At 40.2% G+C, this 25278-nt stretch overlaps 1 protein-coding gene across 1 annotated transcript in view; it reads left to right on the top strand.

Annotated features, from left to right (window-relative positions):
* LOC131077293 (7-hydroxymethyl chlorophyll a reductase, chloroplastic) overlaps window positions 1-25278 on the top strand; it is an 81117-nt gene that overhangs the window by 2720 nt on the left and 53119 nt on the right. The window contains exons 4-5 of the mRNA XM_059210448.1: window positions 17730-17841; window positions 25177-25261. Of these exons, the coding sequence (XP_059066431.1) occupies window positions 17730-17841; window positions 25177-25261 (197 nt within the window). The remainder of the gene's footprint in view (window positions 1-17729; window positions 17842-25176; window positions 25262-25278) is intronic.

The following is a 25278-nucleotide window of genomic DNA, read 5'->3' as shown; positions in this document are numbered from 1 at the left end:
GTACTAGTAAAAATTTCACTTGTTTTCAAGGCAATTTTTTTGTAAAACCCGCATTTTGCAAGTTTTGGGCGAAATATTGTTCTTGGTTTATTGCAAAATTTTGGGTCAAAGCAGCTTTTTTGGAAGGTATTTGGTCAAACTATTTGCAAGGTCTTACACTTTTTCTTTTTGGCCCTCAACAACCCTCCATATGCTCGTATTGTTTTCTTGTGGTAGGAAATCTTTTTTTTGCAGGCATATTTATAGCTTGAGCTTCAACTTGCCACTAGGGTTTTGCTTTAATTATTTGCATTGGTAAAAAATCGAGTTCTTGCATTTGTTTTTCATGCCATTATCATAGGCTGCATTGTATTGACCAAAATGTAGACCTTGATACAAGCCACATTGTAGAGTAGAAGTCAACCCTACACAATTTTCTTCAACTACCATTCAACCCTTTTTTGGCTGTCCTCTATATCCAACATCTATTGTGGCATCTTATTTTGGATTAGGCTTCCCAATGTGTAAAGGAGGCAAACTTGTGCAGGTCACAAGGGAAATCAACCCTCCCACACCTTGGTTCCAAGACTCCTTATGGAAGAGATTTCATCATAGCGGCATCAACTCTTTTTGGCCTCAAATATTTGAAGTACATGATAGAAGCAAAAGCTGAGGCATTAGAAAGGTTGCAACCTCTGTGCAAGTCATACGAAGGTTTGTTGAGATACACTCCAGCTTGGCATAAGTTAGTAGATCGAGCAAGGTTTCTGGTTTGTACCCTGTTGAACTTTCATGCTGCTATGATTTGTTGGTGGAGAGTGGATTGCCTAAGAGTCTGCGCACACTCCTTTTAGGAGTATACGACATCAATTGGCCTCCTCCACCACTATTCAAGGCCCTTGACTCGGGCACCTTGTTATCCAGATTCCAATCTCTTGACCACACGTGGCACAATGAGTTCCCTCTTCAAATGGTCAACAAGGACCTAGTTCATACTTCAACAACATCAACCTCTCCTGAATTGCCCTTTGACTTGGGCTAGTTGATTCACTCCCTCAAAGTTCAGCAATATTTGCAAATTACAAACATTTCATTTCATTAGTTTTCCATAGAGTTTCGTGACAGGGGGACAAAGACCCTAAGATTGGGGATGGCGGTGGGGGGGTGGAGGGGGAACGGTGCTGATATGCATATAGTACTTGAAAAACTAGTTATGAAAAGATGTATAAGAATTACATTTCAAATGAAACTTTGGCAAATTACTAAAATACTTGAATACTAAATAAAATTTGACAATGAAATTGTCAAATTGGAGAAATACCATAAAGATGATTACAATGAGTAGCACGAAAATATTATAAAGATGATTACAATGAGTAGCATAATATCGAAATAAGTACAAAATGTCAAAATTTAGTGAAGGGAGGTTTGTAATCATCCCCAAACTCCTCATCTAGAACTACTGGATTCCTCATAGTCAAGATCCGCCAAACTAATAGAAATCGATCCTACATTTGAAGTCGTAGCATCCTCATCAATTTGTGATGGCTCCTCTGGCCCTACATCTCATTGTGCTATTAGACTTTCTTTGTACACAAGTGTCTTGCGGTCAATGAGATGCAAAGCAGTATGTACAACCAAAAGCTTCTTTGCTCTCTTAGAGGTAAGTTTGTTCCTCTTAAGAGAGTGGATGAAGCTATTGGTAGATTTTGTTCCTCTTAGCAGCTGAAGAACTAGAAACTTGAGATAGTAAACAACTGACTAGAGTGGTAGTCAAAGATTTTTTTCCATGACAAGTCCACCACAAAAGTGGGTCCTTCTGTGCCATAGTTCCTATATCCATCTTAGCTGCATCAGAATAACCCTAAGAGTGGCAAATTTGGTCCACTTAGTGCGAATTGTGCCAACATTATTTGGATCATACATCTTATCAATTCACCAAAAGAACCTTGCCTTCACCTCTTTATCCTGAATCGGTGTAACTCTACTAGGCCTAGCCTTGTACCACTTAGGATTCAATGCATAGGCAACCATCTGCAAGGGAGTGTAGAGCTTGTCCCATCTGCGTTGAATGATTGATCGAATGTGCTCATTGTAGAATGCTAAAGTGAGGTTCTTCACTCGCACAACAACCCTCACTTGGTCAAGCATGGAATTGATGCAGTCATACACCTCTCCAAGGGTAGGTGCATCTCCTTCCCCATATCTGATGACCTGAAAAACTGGAGCAATGATGGAGACTATGTATTTTGCATCACTCTAAAACAAATCACTTTTCACTATCTCCTTCACCCTCCTCCCCTGCTCTATCTTGGACTCGAACCTTTGATTCCAATTTGCTGTCATAACCATGAGTTGTAGTGCCTCTTGGAACTCAATCATTCTCTTCGGGAGAATGAAATAGGATGCATATCTGGTCTCAACAGGTTTCAAGAACTCCTTCAAGAACCTCTTGAAGAGTGCATGTGAAATGTGGTGGTTGCAAATGAACATTTTGCACATCTCTTGCTTTGTTGACCACTCCTCTAATCCACTCAATCTTCCCCATGTCCTTGAGTACATTGTTCATGGCATGCACACAACATGGAGTCCACCAAATATGTTTGTAGGCTGCCTCAACAAGTTTCCCTACAGCTCTGCACACATGTGCTACATCTATCACTACCTGGACCACATTTTGTGGCCCAACCTCCTCAACAACCTCCTTGAGGATCTCAAATTGAAAATCAGCATCTTTGTGATGCCCTGTACAATCAACTACCCCGAGAAAGTATGGGCTCTTTGCACATGTAATCATGATGTTGATGAGTGGACGATGGTTGATGTTTGTCCACCCATCCATAACTATGCTGCATCCAGACTCCACCCAACATGCCTTCATCTTCTCTATCAAAACATTGGTCTTGGAATAGTTCTTGGGACATATGATGGTCCTCCCCTCGCCGCCATTGATATCATCTCCTTATAATAAGGAGATCAAGCTACATGAAATGGGATGCCATTGGCAAATAAGAACTTGCCAATGGCATCATCTATCTCATCGTTCAGTTGCAAATTGAACAATTTAGCTATGGGGTGACTTTGCAACTTGTGTTCCCCCTTACCCTCTCATGATTGGGCCACAACACTATAAGTGGATGAATGTCCTGACATCACTCTTCTCGTCTGCAATGTATGACTAGAAGCATGTAGTTGGCTCTACTGAAGCTGTGCCCTACTAGGCAAAGTAGTAGGCATTGCAACTGCATTGTCATTAGGAACACCCCAAAGCTTGTTGATCTCAATTTTATATTTGACATTTGTATGTTCTTCTAGAAAAGTGCACGGATCCACACCTTTTCCTCGAATAAAAAGGAAGTGTTCTTCAACTCTAGTAATGCTGCCTGTAAAAGTATTGTAATTTCCAATTTAATGAACAGGTTATATGCAGGATGGTGTATTTTAATTTTGATATTATGACTATGACACTAATATTGCTATCTTTCTTTTACTGCAGGTTAGGAGGATGAACATGTATCGATTTCAATATCATCTCCTTTGGTTTGAATAATGTATAAGTAGTAGGATGACCACGATCAAGTGGCACTTTGATCAAACATGTCTTTTAGACATGTCCGACCAAGATGTCACTTGGTCGTGACCCTTACTAACATTAACCGATCCATAACTAATCGGTGCTACAAACATTAATGTATCGGTATAATGATAACAGTGCTTACACCCGATAATGAATCGTTTAATGCTTATGAACATACCCGATGGTGAATCGGTATCACTGTCAATGATAACAACGCTTATAAACACATCCGATCATGAATCGGTATTTGTTAATTGTTTCAGATAAAACATACCCAATAATGAATCGGTATCAAGCATATAATAATGGATCAATATAAAGTAAACAATAACAATTACAGTTAGCATTATATGCTATCGGGTTAATACCCCGATAGCATATTAATGCCGATTCATATATGAATTGACATTAATATGCTATCGGGTTAGTAGCCCGATAGCATATTAGATTGACGCTTAACATAGTTAAGTAGATCGTCAATCTAATCCATCATTATCCAATATCAATATCATAATTATGATCAATGTTATAGTCTGATAAACATAAAGCATGAATGAGTAAACTAATAACAGAGTAGAGAGTTTAGGAGAGTCTTATCTTGCAGAAGCTACTAATGCATTAACACTCCCTCTTAGCTTTTGGAAGATAGATAAAGTAACCTGCATCACATTTCTTTTCATAATGTCAGTATCCAAGAATATATATCATCTATACATATGATATGAAGTATCATCAGGACATACTCATAGGATACAAATATAAGATTTTACTCTAAGTATGTATCACCCAATCATGTGATATAAAGGATTCATCATTTTATTATAACAAAATATCACCTAGACACGTGATATTAGTATTGCCTAAACACACAACACTAAGGATAAACATATGAGGATGGTTAAATTCTCATCTTATCCATATTGTGATATGTGCACAAACATTTTATTCAAATGTTTTATCACAACACCATCATGGCACATCCATGACATGCTAGAGATCCAACATGATAACTGGTTTGAGAATCATAAGATTGTCACCTTATGATGTCTGCATACAAGTGTACATAATCTGAGAAATCGTCACCTCTTAGATATGAACACAGGGGGTAAAACCCATAATGTCTCAACATGACAAAAGAAGTTTTACATTTTCAACATCTTATTTACAAAGCAGATTACCTTTCTATCATACCTAAACCTTTTCTGAAGTGATCAACCTTCACTCTGGAAAGTGGTTTGGTCAGAATATCTGCAGTCTGATCTCCCGTACTAACATATTCTAATTTGATCACATTTTTGTCTACCATGTCTCGTACATAATGGTATGGGATCTCAATATGTTTGGATCTATCATGGAATACTGGATTCACTGAAAGTTTTATGCAACTTTGATTGTCGCAATGGATGATTGTAGGTTTCATTGGATTACCAAACAATCCCACAAGGAACTTTCTAAGCCACACCGCTTCTCGGGCAGCCATGGAGGCTGCAATGTATTCGGCCTCGGTGGAACTTTGCGCTACAGAAGCCGTTTTTTGCTGATCCAAGATATCATGGCTGATCCCAAACTGAAGCAACACCTAGAGGTGCTTTTCCGATCAATCACACTTCCAGCCCAATTTGAATCTGAGAATCCGTGTAGATTAAGATCAATTTTCTTATACTTGAGACCAAGGTTTAAGGTGCCTTGTAGATATCTCATAATGTGTTTTACTGCTACCAGGTGTATCTCCTTTGGCTCACACATAAACTGACTTAAGGCATTTACTGCATAGCAGATATCTGGTCTTGTATTTACCAGATACATAAGAGACCCAATCATTTGCCTGTATAGAGTGGGGTAAGTAGAAGGTGATTCTGTTGCTGCTTCTTTGAGTTTATGAAGATTGGTCTCCATTGGAGAGGTCATAGGTCTGCAGTTGAGCATTCCAAATCTCTTCAGGATGTCTAATGTATACTTGCCTTGGTTTAGAACAATGTTATCAGGATTCTGCCATACTTCCAACCGTAGGAAATAATGAAGGAATCTTAAGTCCTTCATATCAAATTCTTTGGATAGCTCTTTCTTGCATTGAGCTATAAGGTGATCTTCTCCAGAGATTAATAAGTCATCAACATATAAAATTATTATTAGCATATCACCTTTATTCTGTTTGTAGTAGAGATTAGGATCTGCATCATTTTTAGAGAAGCCTAGTTTTGATAGATATGTGTCAATTCTTTCATACTAGACCCTGGGAGCCTGTTTGAGCCCATATAGAGCTTTCTTGAGTCTGCACACATGAGAACCCTTCAGGTTGCTCTAGGTATACTTCTTCAGATATCTCTCCATTAAGAAAAGGTATCTTTACATCCATTTGATGTACCTTCCATCCCTTAGCTGCTACAATGGCTAGTACAGCCCTGACTGAGGTATATTTGGCTACAGGAGCAAATGTTTCTTCATAGTCTATTCCTTCCTTTTGAGAAAATTCTCTGGCTACAAATCTTGCCTTATATTTTTCAATGCTGCCATTTGTTGCATGTTTGATCTTGAAAAGCCATTTAGAAGAAACAACAGACTTCTTAGTTGGCCTGGGAACAATTTCCCATACATCATTTTTAATTATGGATTGATACTCTTCAGACATAGCATCCTTCCATACTTGATGTTTAAGGGCATCTGTCACATTGTCAGGTTCGTTTTTAGATAGATCATTCATAAGAGCAACATAGCTAGTAAATTTATTAGGTCTTTTGCTTTCTCTGAAGGTTCCAGAAGGAGCAACAAACCTTTGAGCTTCTTCTACTGTTTTGGTGGCCCATAGTGGTCTTTTCTTGAGATTTCTAGGTGAGTTTTCATTTTCATTTTCAGTTTCATCTAGGTTCTCCCTCTGAAACTCAGGAGCAGGATTTTCATCTAAGTTAGAGGTAGGTACATAGATTTCAGGTTCTATGAAGTTCTGAGCTCTTTTGAAAGCTAGATCCTCTTCAAATATTACATCCCTACTTAGTTCAATATTTCTTTGACCAGGTACATAGATTCTGTAGGCTTTGGAGGTTTCACTATATCCTACAAGTATTCCTCTTTTTCCAGAAGGCTCTAGTTTTAGTCTCTTTCTTTTAGGTATATGGATATAGACAGGACATCCAAATATCTTAAGGTGGCTAATATCAGGCTTAATCTTAGTGAATACTTCTTTAGGAGTTTTGTCCTCAAGATGGGAGTGAGGGCACTTGTTCTATATATATACAGCGGTGCTGGATGCTTCAGCCCAAAGATTTGTGTTAAGGTTTTGATATAGGATCATGGCCTTGGCAGCTTCAACTATGGTCCTATTTTTCCTTTCCGCTACCCCATTTTGTTGAGGGTTATAAGGTATAGTAAGCTCCCTCTTAATCCCATCATCTCTACAAAATTCTTTAAATGAATCTGATGTGTATTCTCCTCCATTGTCGGTTCTTAGTGTTTTAACTTTGTTTCCTGAGTGGTTTTCAGTTAGTGATTTAAATTCTTTAAATCTAGAGAGGATCTCTTCTGATTCTTTACTTTTCAGAAAGTAGATCCAAGTCTTCCTAGAGTAGTCATCAACAAATATTACATAATACAAGAATCCCCCTAGAGAGGATATGGACATAGGTCCACATACATCAAAATGAACTAATTCTAGAATTTTGCTAGTTTTCCTAGTACTATTTTGGAATGCACCTTTGGTATTCTTACCTAGGGCACATCCTTTGCATGCCCCTGAATGATCTTGCTTTAACTTGGGTAGACCTGTGACAAGGTTTCCCATTGAAGATAAAGCCCTAAAATTTAGATGACCTAATCTTCTATGCCAAACTTCATTTGCATTAGTGGCTTCATGGATTAGGGCTAGATTAGGTTCCGTGCACAGTTCATACAAATAGCCCCGTCTTTGTCCAATGGTCATTGCCTTCTTGATGGAGGAGTTCTTTGGCCAAGCCAATACTTTGTTGTCCATGAATGTCACTCTGTATCCGTTATCTTCTAGTGCCGATATAGAGACTAGATTTCTTTTGATGCCAGGGACATATAGTACTCCTTCAAGCAGCAGGGTTATGCCTGTCTTCAATTTGATGGTGCAGGTTCCTACTCCTCTGACTGGATGTGTGGAGTCATCTCTGATGATTACGTCCTCATCACTCTCCTCTGTCATGGAATCAAGTACTTCTTTAAACCTAGTGATGTGCCTGGATGAACCACTGTCAATCACCCATGAGTTGATTTTGTTAGAAGCTTGACTTGTGAGTGCTGAGTAGAATACGTATTTCCTGGAGTCATCTTCCCCTTTAGTCTTTCCTGCTTTAACAAATGTAGCATGTTTCTTTGTTCTTTCCGGGCATTTTGCAACAAAATTTCCGAACTGATCACATCTGTAACATTGAATGTGAGATAAGTCCTTCTTTGAAGTATTCTTGCCTTGACGGCCTTTTCTCTTTCTAAACTACCTTTTCTTGTAATGCTTAGTGGAGTTGGTGTTTAGAACTTGTAGGTCTTCATCTATATTCTTGTGTTTCATTCCCATCTTGTTCAATCTTGATTCTTCTTGGAGACAGTCATCCCTTAATCTTTCAAACTTGGGATATTTGTACCTTGCACTGATGCCTTGGACGAATGTGCTCCATCCACTAGGCAACCCATCTAAAGCAATGAGTGTCAACTCTTTGCTTTGGATCTCATTGTCCAGAGTTGCAAGTTCATCTTTTAGAACTGATATCCGCATAAAGTAGGCATTGATTGTCTCCCCTTTGTTCATGGTGATGTGATTTATTTCTCGTTTTAATGCTAGAATTCGACTTGCATTTGATATCTCAAATGTGCTTTCAAGAGCTTTGAACATTTTATAGGCTATCTGATGTTTTCTTATGATGGGCATTATGTTGTTTCTCACCCCATCAACTATTATTTTTATTGCCTTTTCATTTCCCTCAATCCATGCTGATTTGTCAGGTTCATTTTCGGGTTGATCATTTTTGGTTTGAACAAACGAATCCACTTTGTTCTCCTTTAAGATCATTTGAATTCTGAATTTCCAGGCTGAAAAATCATCGCCACCTCCGAGTCTGTCTTCGAATCTGATAGCACTGGCCATTTGAAGAAATGTGATGTAGTATATAAACTTGTTCTTAAATTTGTTTCACGAAATTAAATAGCCTCAAGTTCGATCAACTTGGCTCTGATACCATGTAAAAGTATTGTAATTTCCAATTTAATGAACAGGTTATATGCAGGATGGTGTATTTTAATTTTGATATTATGACTATGACACTAATATTGCTATCTTTCTTTTACTGCAGGTTAGGAGGATGAACATGTATCGATTTCAATATCATCTCCTTTGGTTTGAATAATGTATAAGTAGTAGGATGACCACGATCAAGTGGCACTTTGATCGGACATGTCTTTTAGACATGTTCGACCAAGATGTCACTTGGTCGTGACCCTTACTAACATTAACCGATCCATAACTAATCGGTGCTACAAACATTAATGTATCGGTATAATGATACCAGTGCTTATACCCGATAATGAATCGTTTAATGCTTATGAACATACCCGATGGTGAATCGGTATCACTATTAATGATAACAACGCTTATAAACACATCCGATCATGAATCGGTATTTGTTAATTGTTTCAGATAAAACATACCCGATAATGAATCGGTATCAAGCATATAATAATGGATCAATATAAAGTAAACAATAACAATTACGGTTAGCATTATATGCTATCGGGTTAATACCCCGATAGCATATTAATGCCGATTCATATATGAATTGACATTAATATGCTATCGGGTTAGTAGCCCGATAGCATATTAGATTGACGGTTAACATAGTTAAGTAGATAGTCAATCTAATCCATCATTATCCAATATCAATATCATAATTATGATCAATGTTATAGTCTGATAAACATAAAGCATGCATGAGTAAACTAATAACAGAGTAGAGAGTTTAGGAGAGTCTTATCTTGCAGAAGCTACTAATGCATTAACACTGCCAAACCATTCTACACCACAAATGTCGCGTTTCCACTTCATAGTGCCACCACTTGGCCCTGATGTGCTTGGTATTTTTGTTGCAAACTGTTTGAGAGGAGACTTAGGATCAAAAGGACACTTAGCATACTGTGCCAGTAATTTGGGGGGTGGGCGAAGTGGGGGGGCGGGGGGAGGGGGGCACTATATTCTAGCTGCTGCAGTTGCCATGGAATTAGTTTGGGCTTTAGGATCAGCCCCACAGTCACCCCCCTCAGCCTCAGGTTCATATTCTGATTCATTTTCACTATGAGAATGAATTTCAATCTCATCCTCACTCATGCCATGAGAGCTCATTGTGACATTGCATTTCACAAAATAAATTCAAAAAGCGCTTAGTTTAACAAATTTGAAAACAAACTTTAAAATTTGGTGTTGAATTTTGAGGGCAAAATGAAGAATGATTCCAATGTTACGTTGAAATGAATGTATGACTATGAATATGCTTTTGCAGCCATTTAAATTCATTTTGACATAGTTGCAACTACACTCATTGGGATTTGAATTTATTTTGACATGCAGTATCTTGCATCTACACTCATTGGGATTTGAATTCATTTTGACATTAATGTATGACTATGAATGTTGCGTTGGGATTTGAATTCATTTTGACATGCAGTATCTTGCAACTACACTCATTGGTTACAAACACAAACTAGATGAAGCACACTTGGCAAACCTAAGTCCAGACACTTGCCTAACCCAATACAGTGTAGCAAGTTCATCCTGAAAGAGGTCAGGCTATTCCTGCATTGTTTGCCCTCTCGGGTAAACGGTTAAATGCAGAAAGTAAATGCACAGAACATAATGGAAATATATTAAATAACCAGCCTCTATATTAATTCCACAGTCCATGTACAACAAGTGCTTATAACATTACATCTGACACGACTAACATGATCCTTTCGAAGAAAAGGTACACAATATATAATACCCGAAGGGGTGCGACACAACCGTCGCGACTCCAACTACCTACCCGTCGGCTAACTAACTGACCGCCGTAACTCATTATTACCGATGACAACATAAACATAATATAACAACATAACATAATGATTATTCCCGGCAACATCATCCCCCCCAAGAAAAGAAGTCGACTCCGACGACTTAATACAAAATAGAGATGAACAGCAGAAACTACTGACGCCAGTCGAGCCCGGATCTTATACACTTGCTGCGTCCTCCCCTGAAAACCCTTTTCTGCTACCATCCGATGCTCAAGTGCGAATTTCACCAATATTGCTTCCTTTGCCATCACAGTCCTCCTGTGCCTAACCCAAACTTGTTTGCAAAACACGTTTTTCAGTCTCAGCTTCCACCAACTGCTACTCAATTGATACTGTCTCCCTAGCCAATTTGTCCTCGATAGCCACCCGTGCTGCTCTCCCGGCATCCAACTCCTGGGTACGCTGAACTAAGTCTCACGCGACTATTGCCTCCAACCTGGTGGTCAGCTCCTCTCGAGCCCTCTATGCATCCACCAAGGCAACCTCACGTCCAGCCGAGACATACTCCGAGTTCCTCAAAGCGTACCAGTCATGCCTAGAGGTGGCCACAATCCGCTGGCACAAATGCTAGGAGACACCTCAAATCCTCCATCACACTCCCCAAAGGCCAAAAACTGAACTGAATAACTCCCTAGTGTCATACAACTGCGCGGACCTGCAATGCCTTCCCTCAAACTTTGTTTGTTCCCAACCTCCAAATCCGTCTCCCTCTACGGCTTATGGCTTCCCCGCCAATGCTTAGCTGCAAGCTTCTTTCTCACAGTACGGACAACCACAACACTTCCTGTGGTCTTCTGTAGCTCAAAATAAACTGGGGGTCTGGGGGCAACGCCCCCAGCGGGGTCGAGGGGCAGCGCCCCTCGTGGGGTCCTGGGGCAGCGCCCCAGGTGCGCTCCCTGTCGCAGTACAGGGCGGGGTCGAGGGGCAGCGCCCTCGCCGCCAACACCAATTTACAACCCTCAGAACCATACGAAAGTCCATGGCGCACTGCATTTCTGTGATATTTTAAGATGCCAAAAACCCTTCTTTTCCACTCTGAATTTCCAGTGTCCTGGCTTCAAACTCCAGCAAATCATTTTAAATCTGGCCGTCATCGTTTTTTTTTTTTTTTTTAATAGTTTTTTGGGCACTGTAATGTCACCGATGGCACCCGGGCCATACAACCTCCCTGTATGGTCAACAACAACATTGGCACCTCCGATCGTGCGGCCACCTTCCCGTGCGGCCTACACCCTTCTTACCATACGGACACACCTCCGGCGGTCAACAACAGCACTGGCACCTCCAATCGTGCGGCTGCTTGGTCTACCTGTGGCGGTCGTTTTGCCCTTACGTGGCTGTGTGGATTGTGCGGGCTTGGTCTCTTTTTTTCTTTTTCCTTTTGCGGCTGCTGCGCGTTGGTGTGCGTAACCCTTACTGTGCGTGTTGATCGGGCCGTGCGGTGCGTGGTCGGGCCGTGCGGTGCGTCTTCCTCCTCCTTTATCCCTTGCTGTGCGGCGGTGTTCGGTGTTGTGCGATGGTCGGGCTGTGCAGTGTGCGGTGCGGTGGTGGGTTCATGTCTCGGCAACAACCTTCGGTGGCTCCCACCGCACGGTGTGACCGCCGCACGATGGTGTCACCGTCAGTGGTTCCACCGCACGGTGGTGTCACCTTGGTCCCACCGTACGGTGGCCATTTTCCCTTTTTCTTTCTTTTTTTTTTTTTGACCGTACGGTCGCTGTCGTACGACCGTGCGATTTTTTTCAAATTTTTTCATTTTTTTTTTTTTTTAAATTTTCTTTTTCTTTTTAAATTTTTTTTTTTTGACCATACGGTCGCTGTCGTACGACCGTACGGTTTTCACTTTTTTATAAGTTTTTGACTGTACGGTCGCCTGCCATACGACCGTACGTTTTTTTTTTTCCTCCTAATTTAGTTGTCTTAGAGAGTCGTTTGCTCAGGTCCCCTGTCTCTGGGATTGCCCTTCATCCTTCTCGGTTTTCCTCGCCCGAGAGTCGCCTGCTGTGGTCCTGTGCCTCTTGAGTCGCCTGCCTGGTCCCCCTCCGGGCTCTCGGGTGTCTGTCCGGCCTCTCGGGTCCCCTGCGTGCTTCGCGTGGTAGGGTTTCAATTTGTACCCGTTGGTGGCCAATCTATTTTCAATGGCCATCGGAAGACCTGGAACCACAAATTCTATAGGAACCACGACCTCCTTCCCGTACATAAGAAGAAGAAGGATAATAAAGATTTTGAAGGCTGCGGCCTTCCACACAGGGTTCTAATCGTTGCCGACACTCTTCGGATTATTTACGTCGCCAGGGTTTGGGGAGTCTCCCTTCCAATATTCTCTGTATTCCGACAGGTACACCTCTGTTGGTTGCTCTAGTTCCTCTACTTCAAGCCTGTAGCTTTGGAACATTTTGTAATCCTCCATTTGCCAATGGAAGAGCCCGTTAAATGAGCATACCTCATCTTCAGAACATCCCTCCAATTCGAGCACCCCTTCACTGTTCGGCTCCATCGCGTTCTTGCCCTTGCTTTCATCGGGACCCCCTTCCCCTTTATTAGAGTCCTCTGAGTCTGAGTCGGAAGAGGCGAGCTCTTCGCCAACATCTTGGGTGTGTAGGTCAATGGTATATTTCCGCCCTCCCTTCTCCATGGAAAGTGTATTTTTCTTCCAGTTGTGGTTTACCCTTGCGTTGATCAACCACGCTCTCCCCAGGATGGCGTCATAGCCTTTCTTCTTCGAGAGAATAACCACGAAATCAAACAAGAATGGTTGCGTACCAATTGTCACTTGCTGGGCCATCAACAGGCCGAGTGGCTTAATGCCGTGTTGGTCCGCTCCCACCAGGTTGAATGTGGGTGGCCACAGGGTGGGCTTCCCCAGCCGCTTCCATGTTTCTTCTGGTAGTACATTCACCCCAGATCCCCCGTCCACAATGGTGTCCTTCAGAATGGTCCCACGGATACCCATTTCTACCACAGCTGGGTTGCTACCACTGCTCAAGGCTAGTAACATCGGGTCAGTCGAAGGGCTGATGGAAACCTCCACTTGTGGTGCACTCTTCGAAGCGGTGGCGGGAACCCCTACCTGTGGTGCACTTGAAGATGCGGTGGCGGGAACCCGTACCTGTGGTGCCCTCGACACTGCGGTGCTTTGCACATTGGTGAGGATGGCAGTCCTCAATTGTGGCATAGAGTCTAGAAGGTCTTTTACCTTTATCGGCACCTCCATCTGCAAGATTTGCCCAATGATGTTATTTTCCGCTTCCGTACGGGATGATGTACTCGCCACCTCGTTGTCCCGTCGTTCGGTCGTCGTCTCACGTTCAATATTGGCCTTTGCCTCCCGTAATCTCTCCTTCTCCGTACGGGGATCGGGATAAGTGGCTTTTTTCGTTTGGGCGTGGGTGATCGCCAATACTTCTTTCTCACCAGTCTTCTCAGCCTTCTCAATGTTGAGGAGATTAACCCCTGCTTGCGGGCAATTTGCGTCCTCATGGTCGCTTGGCCCACACCAACGACAGAGGTGTTGAGGGGTGGCTTCCTTCGTGCAATCACGGGCGAAGTGCCCCCACTGATTACAGGCCCTACATTGGATAATTGGCCAGCCCTTGGCGTCATACTAGATACGGCTTCCGTTGTTGGTATTGTTGCTATTCCTGCCACCGCCGCGTCTGTTGTCCCGGTATCCTCCAGATGATGCCGTTGTGTTAGTATGTTGGCCGGTACCCGCTGGTGTGGATGTTGTGGCTTGCTCCGTGAACATCACCTGGTTCATTTGCGTACTTCGGGTTTTCATGTTGTATGGGCACTCCTTGGTGGAGTGTCCCATCACTTGGCAAATCTCGCAAAATGCCTTCTTTTGGCAAGTACCCTTTGTGTGCCCTTCCTCTTTGCACTCAGTGCACCATATGGCCCCTTCGTTCCGACCCGTGCTTCTCATTATTTTGAATTCTTTTCTCATTCGCTCCATGTCTTTCTGGAGCGCTTGCATCCGTTTGCCAGCCTCGTCGTTGCTGCTGCTTTCTTGTGAAGAGTTATCATCCTCGGATGAGGATTTATTACTTTTCTTCTTCTTTGATGTTTTGTGTTCGCTCTCCAGGTCCATCGCCCTATTATAAGCGTCGTCATATGACGTCGGGGGTACAATTTTCATCTTCCTCCGTAGGGAGGATTTCAACCCTTCAACGAACCATCGTTTCTTCAATCCATCTGCGGGTTGGCTTTCCATTTTACCCAAGAGTTCTTTCAGCCTCTGACTGTATGCCCGTACTGTCTCCCTAGTACCTTGTTTGGTACTGTATATCTCCGTTACAATTTCATTGTCATCACGGAGCAACCGAAACTCCCCCGTGAATTCCTTCTTTAGATTGGCCCACGTGGCCACTTTTTGCTTGTCCACATCGGAGTACCAATCTATGGCAACTCCTCGTAACGTGGCTGGGAACTGCTGTACCCAGTCATCCTGGTCTGTTACTCCGTTGGTGGACCAAATGGTTTCACATGTACGGCAGTGCCGTAAGGGGTCTTCCTTGCCCTCCCCTGTGAACTTTGGCAATTTTTGTTTACTTGCCATCCCACCGCGAGGTCTCGCTCCTCTAATTCCTTGTGTGCTTGTACCTGGCGATCCTCCGCCTCCTGCAACTGAACCTCCACTCGTGGGTCCTCCGGAAAAAGTTGCTGACACCGAACCAAACAAATTGCCTCCCGTACGGTACCCTTGTGCTCCCTCGGCACCTTCGGTCGTACCGTCACCTTCCGTTGTCTCCCTCCGGTTGTCCTCTGAAATGGACAAATTCTTTAGCAAGTCTCTGGTAGCGTCGATCAGGTTTAGACTTCGCCTTGTTTGTTCCACCAACTCTTCGCGGCTTCTTACCCTACGGTGGTATTCTGGCGAACTGTAGAGTTCTCCTTCGGCATCCTCCGTGACTCCTTTTGGCAGCCCTACAACAGTGTAGACAGTGTAGTTCTCTCCGTCTATCTTTGCCTCCACAACCTCCGTGACACCTCCTGGGTTCCCTTCGGGCAACCCCTTGGCTGGTCGTCCCTTGGCAAGCTGCCTTAGCCTACGCCTTCATTCTATCTGCTGTCTGAGATTCAACGCGGTTTGTGCCACTTCCCATTTGTCACTCTGTATCTTTTTATTTTTGTCCTTATTTAGTCTATTGGGCATAAGTCACTTCCATACACAGCAAACACACGCCATGTACACAAAAAGCTTTTATTATTTTTATTTTTATTTTGCCTTTCGGCCACAATTTATATCAGCATTGTGTCAGGATTATTACAAGGTTCAATTTCCTCCTGGCTTGGTGCCATCTCGTTCTGTTTCCCGTCGGCTGTTCTTTTCGTAGCGTTGCAGGATTTGTTGTCGTCGCTCTTCCTGGGCAATCTCCTCCAGGCGGGCTTGTTGTGCCAACGATGCCTGTGCAAGCAACCGGGGGAGATGGTTCATCAACCGGTTTACTGCCGGGCTAACCTCCAGTGCTGTCCACACGACACTTGGTGGGATTTCTGCCTCCGCCGCTTCTCGTATGTCTGAATGGCTACCTGGAGCAAAATTGAAAATTCTCGCATTGCCGTGTCTTCTCCTGTATAAAGTTCTGTCCGCGCGTCGTCGGCCTCCGGGTTTACTTCACCAACGGGTAGGCCCATAATGTCTGTGCGCCATCCGTGTCTTCCGTTCCCGAGTTCGTCTAGGCAGCAGCGCCAAATGTTTGCCCTCTCGGGTAAACGGTTAAATGCAGAAAGTAAATGCACAGAACATAATGGAAATATATTAAATAACCAGCCTCTATATTAATTCCACAGTCCATGTACAATAAGTGCTTATAACATTACATCTGACACGACTAACATGATCCTTTCGAAGAAAAGGTACACAATATATAATACCCGAAGGGGTGTGACACAACCGTCGCGACTCCAACTACCTACCCGTCGGCTAACTAACTGACCGCCGTAACTCATTATTACCGACGACAACATAAACATAATATAACAACATAACATAATGATTATTCCTGGCAACATGCATATGATGGCATACTTTTTGCTTGGAGCACTGCACTCTGTGCGACAGAGTAGATTGGGTGGTCATTCAGGAGCAAACCATTCAGGAGCAAACCTCATGGGGTTCAAATCGGATGTCTATGGAGCTGGGAATCTTAATTAACACAGAGAAGTTGGTGTTCATTTATTGTAGGCAACTAATGATTGATATATATCTATCACTCTGTTATATTCAGTCAGATATATATTTTGAAAATTTATACTCATAGAAATAATCTAAAAAATCTAACTAATGATAGACATAAATTGACCCCAATAATAGTAGATAAAAATACTAAATAGTCTGTGGGATGAAATATATGCCAAAAGGAATGCAAAATGAGGAGTGCCACGTTTTTAGGGCACTGTAGAAGTTATTTGATTGTAGAAGCAAGAAGATCAGGTTTGTTTAGGAGGTTCGCAGAATCAAAGTTGGACAGATATTAACTCTTTGGAAATGAATGTGCTTTGTTTTGTAGAAATCATGATGCTTCAACAGATTAGCCATACCTTGTTATCTGTTCCACATTGGCAGGAGAAATGATTGGATCACAATTGATCTCCTTAACATAGAGAGGTTTGAGCTGCCTTTTTATGAGCCAGGTGTTGATTAAATTATTGCAACAAATGGGTGAATGATGTATCCTCTGCTTCCCTTCATTAATGTGCTTCTTGTTAGAAAAATAAGGGAAATATTTCACTTGTTTCTTGCAAAGCCTATGGTGTTAGCAAAACTGTTCTTGCAGACAAATTCAACTAAGCTCTGAAAAACATGTAATTTTTGACCTTATATGTGACACCCATCTGCTTAATTTCTTCAAACAACTCTTATAAGAAATGCTTTGAGATAATTTCCTTGCAAGCCAACATGCTATTTTCCATCATAGAGGAATGTTATCTAAGATAGTAAACTTTCTCGACTGACTCCCTAGTCATGTTTTAAATGAACTCTCAAAGTTCAATTTAAGAAGACATAAATATGTTACTATACCAAGAAGTTATCTTGCATGATGTTATTCCACTATTCTATATATTTCCCTAGACTAGAATATACTTATTAGTTATTAATGTTCCTTCCCCCTGGCAGGCCCTAGAACCAAGAGTGCATGGGAGAGGTAGGAAAGAAGACTCACTGGATGATTTATACTTTGGTGTACATGAGGAAATGAACTATGCACGGAAGATTGAGCCTGTGGAAGGTAGTATTTACAGCTTTACTCGAATATGGCCATTACAATCCATATTATTTGTTCAAATCTTAAAAACTTTTCTAGAAATGAAGTTACCTCCTTTTCCATTTCATGTGTACATGATTTACTATTGGTGAGTCTAAATTGCATCAAATTAACAGTGTTGCCTTTGCACTATTGTAGCGTTGAACTTACATTTACATTTTTCAGTGAGTACTTGTCACACATCCTTATGCTATTTTCATTACCATCGATGCCATTTATCCAAAAAGGTAAACTGTAAATGTCAGACTAATACTAGTAAGTAATATATCACCTGAGTATAAAATAGGGCATTCAGCCAGTCAAGTGGGGCCATGGGATGCCATTGCTTACCATAAACAGAAGACTAATGAAAATATTCTGTAAAACACAATAGATAGGGAATGCTTATGTGGGATTGTAGGCTCTATGGACAGACAACTTCAGGCTAAAGAAGCAAAACAAGATGTAATGCCCCCTTCTAGGATTTTCCTTATTTTAGTCCTGAAACAACAATTTTAATTTTAAATTAGATCTGTAATATATTAATAAATATAATTTATTATAATTGAATATATTTCATTATAAAAATGAAGAGTAGTTTTTGCGGCCAGAACTTATCTCTCCCATCTGATAATGGGGGTTACTGTTCCCCTTGCATGTCACCAAGGACATGATGCTACTGCCGGTAACTTGGTAATAATTCTGATCTGATCCGATCGATGGTGACCTTCCTAGATGCTTTGATACCTCTCCATTTCACTGATTTGAATTATATATCCTGATCTGCAGTATATAAATCTTATCTGAATTGAAGTTTATGAAGTTTACCTTGCAAACTCTTGAATATAAGAGTATTGTTGTTTCTGATATCACTGTATGAATATGCAAATGATCTCCCTTGATCGACCTGCTCTCTTATCAGATATAATTCTTATGTAATGTTGATAAGATAATGGATGACCTACACTGATTGCCGTTTCTGATGTTGCCCTATAATTATGCAAAGATGACACTGCTTTGGGTCTAATAAGACCCCCCGATTTGAGAATGATTGCTTGCCTGATGATATTGTTTTATAAAAGCGATTTCTTTTGGCATTGTTCCTAATATGTGTCGCTGCTAATATGCATAGGAGCCTTGTTATGGCTGCTGCTCAACTAAGTGGTTCAATACTGAATATGAAGTAACAAATGTTCTATATGCCTCCGTTTTCTACGTTGGTCATTTTCTCATGTGAGCCTGTCCACTGGAGGGTGATAAGGTTTGTGAATTCCATTTCATACTTTTTCCATGCCTTTCTGAGATGGGATTCAGTATCCTTTTATACAATGTACTAGGATGACAAATTAGGTTACCAAGGGCCACGTCCTACGACCTTTCCTTATCAATGTCTTCCTTCTTTAACATAATAGGTATTGACTTAATCATCATTCCTTAATGATTTCCAGCCACTATTGAATGTGGATTTAACGAAATTAATCTTCTTTAATTACTACACCAATACATCGCACTCTTCATCATGAGAATCTTTATCATAGTAATTGCCGATAGTGTTGAGATGATTCATGTCATCTTAAATCTAATTTATTCTTATTTATATGATTGAGGATACATGGCCATTACTTAATCGCTATTATTGATAACACCTATTGTTATTGTTGCCTTATTTACAAGGTGCGTATGTGGTGAACGGATGAAATTCTCTCGACTCTAGATGTAATTCAAACCTTTTAATAACTTACACCAGTCATGCATCATCGATACTCTCAATACTTTGTAGTCTCCACTAAACCTTTGATGGTACGTATTACTCATATTAATTGCTATTATTGATTAGCATAGTCGATTGTTGGTTTTCATGAATGCGGCGGCACTCTTCAATTATTCAAACAGCGTAATCCATGAATCCCGTTAATATATCTCAGTAAGGATTTTTCAGCTTAATTGGATCAGACATTTCCATACTTGCACGTCATGTATCTACTGTTCTAGCCAATGGAAGGTATCAACTATCTTATTGTGACGTCGAAGTCAAATAACACTCATGCTGTTTCTGAATATCGAGGCTAGTTACTATTCTTTCTTTGTCTCTGTTGCTTCTTAATCCCGGTAGTCGGTAAGCACGGTTTAATACTCAGTGCTTGGTTATCGACCTTCTCCAATCTATGTCGTTCCTTAATATGTACAATACAAGGCCAGGTCAATTCAAATACTTGTAGTGTCTTTTCTATTGATGAAGACTGTGTAATGTCCCTATACTTGATCTTAACTATCCATTCTTCGCTGTATTGATTTTGAATGTTATTATCAGTTATAAAGATAATACAAGGAGCTTTCTCAATATCAATAATACTTGATGGGGTTCAGTTTTGGGGACATCACACAAGATATATTAAGCTACCACAACAGTTCAGAAGCTAGCCTGATCAAGGACGTCCAAAGCATGCATGATCTTTTGTTCATCCTCAAATATTTTAAAGGAACTGTTTAAGTTGCTATTCAATCCAATTCTGGATGCTTTTAAAAAATGAATGTCAAGGTAACCTAAGAAAGAAGGGAATAGTTTTTAAAGTGCGGACAAATTTTGAGATTTTTATTTTATGATCAGCTTTGAAGTGATTATCAATTTGTTCACTTCAATGTTGATGGTAATACCATTTTAACTTTTCTTTTTAAACTATTTTTTGTTTTACCCCATTACAGTACACCCAGAAGGTGAGGAAACACAATAATTCCAATAATACACATACTGATACAATTGATGTGGCAATGCTATAATTCAAAATGATTCTTACAAGCTATGTTTTTTTTTTTCTCAGAAATGCAAAAATATAACTTTTGTCCTTAAATAATACACATTCAATTGATGAGGCAATGCTATAAATCAAAATGATTCTTACAAACAATGTTGTATTTGTTTTTCTCAGAAATGCAAAAACATAATGATTTTCCTTAAAAGGATTGAAGCAGCCTGGGCACAAATTTGTCAATGGCCAACTGCTTTACATGCTGTGTTTGTACATTTGAAGAAAACATGAATGCTGCCTTTGTTGGCACAAAGAAAAGCTTATTCTCTATAAAAGTTTGACTATTAAAATGAATAAGAATTTTAAAACAGATTTATTGCTGCTGAAAATGTCTTACTACCCAAATGCCTTTTTTCTTTTCCTTTGCCTTGCACAGATCTTAAGCAAATTTTACTAATTTCTTTGTAAGCTCACTCTTCCTCTACCCGCTCAAAATCATTTTTGACTATGGTAGAGCCAGCTTTATTGATTGAACCCACAGCTTTCTGTCTTGCTCTTCTTTTATGCTCTGTTTGACATCTTTGGTTGTCATTCCAACTGGATTGGACATCACCTGAATATGCTTGTTGACTAATTGCTGGACAGGCACAACCAAGTGTTGCTCTTCTGATTTTGATTTTAATCCGACCTGATATGAACCAATTGCACATCTTTTATGTGATCATAAGGTGCCATGCTCAATATTTGTGAATCTAAGACAGATACAATTAGTCAGGCTTTAGGCGTGTTCTTATCCCAATTAACTCAAAGACTATGTGATCAAGCATACCTCTGCATAATTGCCCTGGATAATGCATTCAATTTAGCCTGCATCTGTGCTGAGGCAGCTGACTTTGTAGAATTACCAATGTATGGCAAAACATAAAGAGTGCTTTATTCACGTTTGGTCATTTTTCCTTTTGCAAATCCCCTCTACCATTGGTTCATGCCCAAGTGATTGTAGCTATAAGATCTAAAAATATGCCCTTGATCATGCCCGTCTTTGATCAGTAAAAAACCTAGAAGAAGCTGAAGCTAAGGCAAGTCTCAATGCCACATTTACAACGATAGGCCTAGATTTTAAAACCCAAAATAGTTTTGTTTAGATGGTTTGTATTCTGTCAAATGCAGATCCAAAACAGCATTGTTATGCATTGTACGCAGATAAGTTTATTACTTGAAGACAGTAGAGAGTAAGAAGAATCCACAATTTATAGCCATTTTATTTCTGACAAGCTCTGTAAAGTTCAGTAACAAAATCTAATGTTGGTAACATAGACATTGCCATCTCAGAAGCCTTATTCACAAAAATCCATCACTCTGCAGCCCCACCTTAGAGACCCTAGCAATACTTTCCTAGGGAAAAATCCTACATCAGGATTGGAACCCTAATTATTTTGTGCGGACTGCTGTCATATTGCTACTGTCATTTTAAAAAAACACTCGTTACTCAGTACAGTTGTAGACTTTGATTAGAGAGGAATTATGTAACACTAAGGGTTTTATTTTTTAGGTATTTGGGAGAGATGGCTGTTTCAGGGTTTATGGTGATTTAGGGTTTCAAAAAATTTATCACACATTCAATATTCTTCTCAATGTGGGTTTCACTTCTTTTTGTTTTGAAGGGCTACTCTTCAGAGCCATGAGTTTAAGGTTTCTGCTTTTGAGTATTTAAATTTAAATTTTTGGAGGCATTGGGGTTTCCAAAGCGAATTAAAAATGCGTTTCCTGAATATGTAAACTAGGAATTGAAAAATGTACGATTAAGGAGATTGCCTCTGACAAGCGTGAGGTAATTCACAGCATGAGAGTGATTACACTGAAATAATAGCAGCAGCAGGTAAAGGCAATAATAGCAGAGCAAAACAGTTGGCAGGACAGTTTATTCCATGATTCTTCAAGCATTTTCTGAGCCTTTCTGTTGATGCCACTAATGCACTGTTTGATTTGTGTGAAGAAGTTAGCTGGGGATTAAGGTGCAAGTGGTTTGTGGACTTCCTCTTTTTTGCAAAGAAAATGTTGACCATGTGTCCAAGATTGTTAATGTGCTTGGTCTGCCCTTTTTAACTGAGCAGAACTGGGAGAGAGATGTTGTTCAGAAAGCACTTATGTTTTTTTTTGAAGCAGGATAAACGTGAGATTTTGAAGCCACAGGAGTAAACAAAAAGTCATATTTACTGATTTTATCAAGAAGAGTTTGCAATATGTCACTTGTGCAGAGTTCAAGATGTTTATGAATTTTTTGAAGAGTCTTAGTATTTTTGGTGAAATGGCTCCATTAGAGAGCATGCAAGAGCTTAAAGAATTTATTGAAGGACAAGTGGATTTGGATGCATAATTTGATGTCTCAGATAATGACCATATTAATAGAATGATGCCATGTCTTTATATGGTTCTTCAATTGGATAGGAGGGGAGCATTGATCAGCAAGTTTCTTATCTATCTTCACAAGTATGTACTTCCTGTTTTTGATAAGCTTCCCCAGGAAAAGAAATTGGATTTACTGAACAACCTTGCAGAAAGTTCACCTAACACTACATCTTTGGATGGCTCACATTTTCTACCATCTGTCTATCAACTTCTCAAGAGAGACATGCTACCATATAATATAAGAGAGGATTTCAAATTTTCTCGTGTTAAGTGCCTGTTATATGCATTCCATCAACTTGCTAATAAGACTCCAAATTCAACAAATAGCCTATGTGGCTATAACATATTAAGTGGTCAGCCATCAGATAGGCTTGGGGAGGGGTTTTATGGAAAATATAAGGACTTCACTGACAGATTGTCTATGGTTGAGGATCTGGTTAGGGTTACCACAAAAAAGTTGCAACAAGGAATGTCACAACATAATAAAGGCACGGAGGCTGCTAAAGGTGCTGCTGCCAATGTGGGGGTAAAATTGAAGAAACAAAATACAGTTAGTGCTCTAAAAGACTACAATAATATATTGATTGTGACTCAACTACTTCATTCAGAGTGTCTGACTTCCATTTGAGATGAGAAAATTAACCTTTGTTGGAAAGAATTTTTGAAGTTTGTGGTAACCGTGGCATCAGCTGCTGCTGGGATGAAATGAATTGCTCTGTAAGCACTAAGCAGTGATACTGCTAGTGACAGCAGAGCTAAGAAAAGTCACAGGGAAGCTTCCCCCTCAACCCAACTTGTAAATAGGGCTCTTCCAGATTTGCCTCAAGGTAGGTGAGGGTTGGGGGGAGAGTAGGTGGTAGGGGTGATGGGCTTCAGAATCATGGTAACAGGGGAAGGAGCTATTTGTAAGGTTGCCAGATGCAGCAGTGGTATTCCTTTTTATGATTAATGAAATTTAAATGCATTGGCGGCCCATGGAAAAGTGAAAGTATTAACTGCCTCAATGAAACTTCCATGGAGCCTATTTCCTGATGGAAAATTGGAGGCTGTCTTTATAGTGGTTATTTTTGAGTTTTCTATATATCTCCATAATTGTCTATCAATAAACTATTAATCATAGATGATTATGAATACTAAGAAAATGTCAATTAAAAGGCCTCTGTATGATTTTTCATGTGTTGCTAGATTTCCTTAGAATAGTATTGAGTACTTACCAATCATTGGCTTTTGAATTGACTTTTGCCTGACTAAGCAATTATTTTAAGCAGTTTTTGAATTGACCTGGATCATCCACTTATGGATTAACATTGATTTTTCAATATTAATGTTTGCCATTCTATTTTGACTTGTGCTAGTTGAAGACACTTGCCAATTTATTTAAAGATGCAAGTTTTGTCTCAAGTGGGATTGACCATCCTGTATATTTTCTACATTTCTTATGGATTTGACTTGTGATGGATCCACACAGATTGTTATATATATTTTTAGAGCACAATAAAGAAGACAAATGTTGTGGTAATTTTGATATCTGCTATACCCTCTGAATTTTCAATTTCATAAAAGAATCCAATGAAAAAAATATCTGCATGTGTCTAAACTTCTTTTATCAATGGATGAAAAAAGGATCCCAACATATATGGAGATAAATGCAAACAAGGTGTTTACTATTAATATTATCCTATGCGAAAATAATTGGACAAAACAGCTTGTGGTAGTCAATTGGCTTCATACACATGATATTTGAAAGGATGTGCCAACTTATCCAAAAATGAGGTTATAGCAATCCAGCAGACAAAACATTTGATGTGCAGAATTAAGAGTATTCTAGCAGAGAGATGCAGACAATCATTAAAGTACTGAGAAATCACAAACTTATTCACACATAGAGAGCATCATTGCCAATAAGAACTATAACCAGAGTCATCAATCTTAAAATTTATTTATGTGGAAAATTATGAACATGACAGGTCTTTGTTAATTTACAAGGTTTGCTGAAAATTTCCTTTTAGCATTGACAATGTGTAGATATTGAAATTGTGGTGCCCATATTTATGTTATGGTTCAATTTGTAACTCATCACATTTAACTTTTCCCTAGAAATTTGTCTGCATTTTGTTTTGTAATTCAGTAGTTTTGCTGAATGTGTGGTTGCTTGGTATCTTAGGAGCACAATGGACAGGGATTGTGACCACAATTGCTATCGAGATGCTACGCTCTAACAAAGTGGATGCAGTCATTTGTGTCCAAAGGTATTTTATTCAAGTAA

Source organism: Cryptomeria japonica, chromosome 8 (genome assembly GCF_030272615.1).
Source record: "Cryptomeria japonica chromosome 8, Sugi_1.0, whole genome shotgun sequence".
NCBI classification, from domain to species: Eukaryota; Viridiplantae; Streptophyta; class Pinopsida; order Cupressales; family Cupressaceae; genus Cryptomeria; species Cryptomeria japonica.
This window is presented reverse-complemented; position numbering and strand designations above follow the sequence as displayed.